The sequence below is a fragment of the Lutjanus erythropterus genome, chromosome 11 (assembly GCF_056507025.1).
Source record: "Lutjanus erythropterus isolate fLutEry1 chromosome 11, fLutEry1.hap2, whole genome shotgun sequence".
In the NCBI taxonomy this organism is placed as follows: domain Eukaryota; kingdom Metazoa; phylum Chordata; class Actinopteri; order Lutjaniformes; family Lutjanidae; genus Lutjanus; species Lutjanus erythropterus.
Window position 1 is genome coordinate 4,789,832 of NC_139327.1, and position 6,375 is coordinate 4,796,206.

At 36.5% G+C, this 6,375-nt stretch overlaps 1 protein-coding gene across 1 annotated transcript; it reads right to left on the minus strand.

Moving 5' to 3' along the window:
• Positions 1-5,555, minus strand: btg3 (B-cell translocation gene 3). The gene is made up of 5 exons (XM_084730598.1): positions 5,449-5,555; positions 2,961-3,167; positions 2,689-2,826; positions 1,099-1,291; positions 1-563 (listed from the first exon to the last, which is right to left on the minus strand). The coding sequence occupies exons 2-5, from the start codon at positions 3,131-3,133 to the stop codon at positions 360-362; spliced, it is 708 nt and encodes a 235-aa protein (XP_084586724.1). The 5' UTR covers positions 3,134-3,167; positions 5,449-5,555; the 3' UTR covers positions 1-359.
• Positions 5,556-6,375: the final 820 nt, after the last annotated feature.

Consider the following 6,375-nt stretch of genomic DNA (forward strand, 5'->3'; position numbering starts at 1 on the left):
TGCTTGGAAATTGTGTTTAATTAAACTCCATAAATTTTAGCCTATACATCTGACAATTCTACACTATCAATAAATAAAACATTTTCTCACAAAGGACAGAAGGTGGCATACATGAACATCTCCCGTAGTAAAAATACAGTACTTCAAGACTACAAGTGTAGTATTCAAATTTCAAGATCTAATTGAATACAAGTGATTTATTTAAACTCTAACAAATTGTCTAAAGTGCAAAAAAGACTTTTTGTCAAAAACAATCAATATGTAAGCTATAAAAATTCATGTTTAAAAAAACATTGGTCAGTCACCTTAAACCTGTCTTCAGCTTTAATGTCCAGTGTGAACAATGAGCACCATGATTCCTAACTGTAACAATATGCCAGATTTTGGTTTGTGTCCCAGTATCCAGGCACTCCTCTGTAGGCAGGAGGGACCCACAGATTATGCCTTAAAGTGTGCGGTGCTCTGCTGTGGGGCCTGAAGCTGTAGTGAGGTCGTGGAGGGGTTGGACCCTTCCCTGGTACCATCTTCTTAGGATGCCACATAGGAGCCGCTGGATTCATCTTCTAAAAAAGGAAACAAATCAATTAGATTTGCAACTCAAACAATCCTAACACAGCTGTTCTGCCCTACAAAAGAAAAAGGCAGTGACCTCATCTTTGTCATTATACTACTTTTAAAGGTTAAGTGATAAAATAAGATGTAAGTTACTGCCTTCCAAATAAGGGTCAAAGGTATGTAGAGAGGAAAACCTGATATAAAACTATAAAAATTGCCACATATCCAATTATCTCCCTGCAATCATTTTGGCTGGACAACAACAAAACTTTAGAGTCATTTTTCACAGTTCTACGATCTGGAAAGTTACTGCCTTTTTCCCTTGTAGGGCAGTGTTGGATTTCCAATTATTATTTATTTGAAAAAGATTAAAGAATCTAAATTGGACCACAATATCACAACCAGTGGGCATCAAACAGAGCAAAGCACAGCACAGCTACTTTATATTGAACCAAAACCTGGTTATCACAGTAAGTTTAAATTATTTTCCAGTCCTGCATGGGATACTTAGTAATAGGAATTATAAAATGTATTATGAAATACCTGGTAAGAACATCGGCTATTGGTGACAGTAAGGGGGGAGGTGCGCACACTTTCCTCGTCAGAGGAGGAGCCTGAGTGGTAGTCTGACGTCACTCTCTCCAAAGCGCTGGTCACCTTCTTTGCAACATCTTTGTCCTCCTCATCGTCACTGGAGAAAGTGGCCACTGAGAAACAAGGATTTTGCTCTCCATACCTGACAATGGGAACAGATGAAATACAAACCAACAATTAGTCTTCTTCGGTAGATAAACATACCAAGACGGAAATCTGTTTGAAAATGAACAATTCTTGAATAAATGGCTTGTGAGATTAGAGATGTTCCGATACCATTTTCCTGGATAGGATTGCTACAATTGTTGTTGTTGTTGTTGCCCAGCTCATGCTAATAAAAATTTGGCGTACAGAATGCTGCAGGGAAGTATCAGGGTACTGTTACATGGTATTGGATCAGTACAGACTCATGTACACAGACTGAGGCTCTATTTGAAGCACTTCCAACATTGGTACAGAAACAACAAGATTAAGTTAAAAGGTTTTAATATGACTGATTTTTCTTGTTCACAATATGATTTCAAGTTAAATGATTATGAAAAGTACAGGGCTGGAACAAATAATAAAAAAAAATCATGCTCATATTCTAAACTAAATGGGTATCAATAGCTTTAGATACTCATAAAGCTTGACTATAATATATCAGTTACTTTTTCTAGCTGTCTTTCACACTTCCAGTGAGTCTTTGAAATGGGTACACTTTAAGTCTTTCTGTTTTGAAAGCTATAACCGTTAGAAAATATGGTTGGGAAAGATATCCTGCAGGACAAAGGGAATTTTGTATTATGTGTTTATGTGCAGACACTTAGCACATGACACACTGAACCGAGTGCTGACTACAACAAAGAGCGTCCTCTTCAGCTTTTAGCGTACCTATCACTGACTGGCTATTCAGCACAAGACCTGAGTAAAATATAAAGATTCAGTACTGCTAAACCTATCCTTAGATTTATATCTTTATTTGTTATTGATTGAAACAGTCTACCATTCTGCTTTTTTCTAGCTAACCACAATTAGCCAGGGAGCTAAAGCATACATTTAGCTGGACAGTTAAAATATATTATTGTTTTTTTGTAGTTGTCAGCCAACGGTTAATTCCATGTGGGTACAGTCTCAGTACATAAATGTACAGAAGTGCTTCAGCTGAATACACTTTAGAGGTAAAAGTACTGTTACTCTGAGCTTACAGACATTCTATATCAGCATTTACATTTAACCAAACTTTAGAGAAACACCAGAGATTAAAGTAACCAGATACATTTACTACAGTTCTTTACTGAGATACAGTAGCTGAGGTACGTATACTATCTTACATAAACTACAGAACAAACAACAGTCAGATCAAATAAATGTAATTATTTCCTTAACATTTGACTCTAATAAAAGGCACAACATTTTGATTTTGGGACAGTTTGCATTCACTTTGGCACGGTTAAGCCTGTTTTTCAGGACACCGATGAGAAATGTTAGTCTAGATCCCTGTGCAAACTTTTCCAACTTTTGTTCATCTATTCATGATGATTTCATTCCAAGTCTCACCTGCAACAGACCTCCCCAGGGTCCACCCACAGTGTGAGTTCACGGGGCAGTCTCAGGTCACTATACTGAACCCCACTCTCCCGGCAGGCCCGAAGGAGCTCTGGATCCTGCCTGTGGAACCTGTTCACTCTGATGCACCTGCAGAGCAAAGAAAACACACTTCAGTTTAGACAATCCTTACAATGGAAAGATGGTCATACAAAAACATAGTGTTGGATAAAATGTTCTAAAAGGTTGATGGTCAGCAAAAGCATAAAAAGACAGAGCAGCACCTGTAGGCCTGCCCTTTGCTGGGGTTTTCAGGGTACCAGTGCCCCTTGAACTTCTCCTGCAGTGCAACGGCCAGCCTCTCAACAAACAGCTCGATCTTGTCCGACTCCAACTTCTCCCCCTTTTTCACAAGCCTTTTCAGGAAGAATACCACAGCTGCTATTTCTCTCCTCATATTTCACAGACGTTTCATTACGTTCAGACAGTCTCTGTAAGTAAATTAACTTCAGTGAGACAAGCAGCACTTCAATCACAACAATATAAAAAAGTAACATTTAAAAAAACAATAAATAAAAGGAAGTCAGATGAGCATTTCTATGGCCAAACCATACTAAATGCTTTGCAGGGCCACATTCAGGACTTTTCTCACATAGTTACATTTACTTCCAGGTGGCAACATTTTTACTGTTACAATTTTGGAATACATTGCTTGACAGTGTGGGGGCGATGGATGATGACATTTTTGAATTTATTGTAGTTTTTTGGCTTTATCAGTCATTGTTTGACTATTATATCTGATATTCCTGGGTTGATATTACTGTTGCATTAATGTATATGTTGAATTTTACTACTGTAGATGTTTAAGGCTGAGTTAATTTTAACTACTTAATATACTATTGGCTGGTTTAATCTGGGGCTTCAACTTGTGTTATTTTCTTGATTTCTTCCTTGATTAATCACTTAATAGTTGTTTGTTTTTGGATGCTGGAAAATGTCAATCAGCGTTTCCCAAAGCCTTAGAAGGTGTACTCAAATTTCTTGTTTTAGTCACAACCCAAAGATATTCAGTTAACTGTCAGAGAGTAAAGAAACCAAAAATATTTATATTTACGAAGCTGAAATCAGAGAATTTAGACAAAGATTTAATTAACACAATAATCTATTGATAATTGGTTAAGTGATTAACCATTTCAACTCAATTTAAATCTGCAGCAAAATATCATATTCTATAAGACCAGACCATCTTGAGTCTTTTGAGAACCATACATCTACAAGTCAAATTTTCACAGTGTCAGAAAGACAGCTGTTTTCATCTTTGTGACAATGTATTTTACAGCCAATCTTAGGCTGTTTCTGGATGTAGTCTTTTTTTAGCTTAAGAAAGAGGAGAATCTCCTCAACACATTAAGGAACACTTCATCCTTCAGTTTATCAAAAAAGATTCTGAATCAAAATCACCAAATGTGGAGATACAAGGAAGGGTATGAATACTTGTAATATGAAATGTAGGCTAACTGGTAAGTGAAGCTGTGAAACAAATGTAGTGGAGTTAAAAGTACAGTATTTGCCTCTGAGATGTAGTGGAACAGAAGCATCAAGTGACATAAAACTATCATACTCCAATAAGGATGGGGCAATATATAGATATTATACCATATTGTGATATAAGACTGTATATCATTATTTCATGACATGGCATGACTCTTTTACTGGTTTTACAGGCTGCACTACAGTAAAAATATGTTAAAAAAATGTTATTTTCTGAACTTTTCAGAATATTCTACCTGTTCTATTATTTGCCTTTAACCAGTTAGTCGTTATATCTACATAACTGATGATTATTTACCTAAAAGTCTCATTGGGCTAATGTTTTGTGAAAGCACCAACAGTCATCCCTACAATATTGTAACAATATCGAGGTATTTGGTGAAAAACATTGTCATATTTACTCATTTTATTCCTCATATTTATTTCCACCCACTGGAGTACAAAACAAGTGGTCAGTCACAAACAACATGATCAATAATTATCGATATCAACCGACATGAAACTTCATTGTTGCGACAGGCTTTTCAGCTATAGTACAAGTACATCGAACTTGCATTAAGTATGGTATTATGTCATTAAAAACTAAACTGTATACTGTGTAAGAGAACATACCTTGACTCTTAGGTTATTCACCAGTATTTGCAAGTCCTTGTCATTGTCTTTAGCTAGGTACGTGTTCGTGCGCACGTTGCAGCTGCTGTTTCAGTTCTTATTTTGTTACAAATGATGAATGGAAAACAGAGGCACTAATACGCGACAATTTCGCTCAGACTTTATCTGATTTGTTGACTTCAGTTAACGGTCTGCTGATTTTAAGTGGTCCAGAAAGGCGGGCTGTGACGCACACGTTCCTGTTATCCACGCTTCACCACTCTCCGTAAACACACTGTACTCAGCGTGCTAACAGCCAGCTAGCCATGCTAACGCTAGCAACGCTACCGTTACCTAAATCCCGCCGAAATGCATTTGAAACTTACTTACAACACCATGGTGGATACATAAGGATAACGCTATTTCTTTGGGAATATAAGGCTACTGGATACTTAGGTAATGTGCAACTGTTAACGCTAACAGCCTCATGTTACTAACAAACACAACTGTTCTATAAATAAAGTGCCAAAAGTTTTACTAAATTGGGATATATCGACACGTCAGTCACATTAAGACATTTTTATCCAATATTGTAACACACGAGAATAAAAAAAAAACAGCTTGACTTACCTCTCCTTGTTGTCTCCTTTGACATGTGGGCAAAAAATGAATGGTGAGGGAAGTTGGCCAAGAAGAACCCTTGAGGATCCGTTATTAACCCCGCCCTTTACGACACAAGTCCCGCCCGCCAGCAATTCTCATTGGTTCCAAGAAAACCGATATGGCGCATTCATTGGTTGAATATATCCTCGTAAAGGAGTGACTCATAGTCGTTACTATTATGACTCATATCGTCAGGCATGTGTTTTTTTGTTTGTTGGATACAATGATGTAATTTCAGCATGAAAATAGCAAACCCAAGCTTACATTTTAATAAAGGACACTTACTGGAAAAGTAGTAGTAAATCCTTTTTGATGTGAAGTTTGTAAGATGATATGCCACTCATGTAATAAATACATTTTAACTGCTGGTTACAATGGGAAGCAACTCTGCTGCCTCAAAACTTTACTTTTTAACCTGATGATTTGTTAAAGCAATATTATCAATTAGTCTTGTATAGCTGTATATAGCTGTATGTATACAGTTGTATTTTGTAACTATATATAACTGACATACTGAAAAACTGGGGACAACAAAAATTATACTGTATCATGATGAATAGGTGGAAAAATAAATTTAGGTGAACATTAAAAATAGTCTATAAGACATGTTACACAAATTGTGGCTAATAATGTCTTATTACTCTAAATGGAGGGGGGTGATTGGGGCAAGAGTTCACTAAAATAATATAACATTAAAACTAGAGCTGCAACAGTTAGAACAGCAACAGCAACTGTTTACTCAATTATATATAAATTAGCTGCCATGTATTTAATCAATCAATAATTTAGCAAAGATATCAAACATTTCACAGTAGTAGCTTATTTTCTGTCATTTATAATAGTAAATAAAGTCTTCCGGTTCTCCTTGTGTAGTTTACCACAAAACCTCGTGAG

What these genes read in the sequence shown, in the direction of transcription:
- btg3 (XM_084730598.1), bottom strand. Translation starts at nt 3,133, where the DNA reads ATGAGGAGAGAAATAGCAGCTGTGGTATTCTTCCTGAAAAGGCTTGTG. An exon ending in CCTGGGGAGGTCTGTTGCAG is followed by an intron (nt 1,292 to 2,688) that starts GTGAGACTTGGA and finishes TCCCATTGTCAG; the next exon opens with GTATGGAGAGCAAAATCCTT. An exon ending in ATAGCCGATGTTCTTACCAG is followed by an intron (nt 564 to 1,098) that starts GTATTTCATAAT and finishes TTCCTTTTTTAG; the next exon opens with AAGATGAATCCAGCGGCTCC.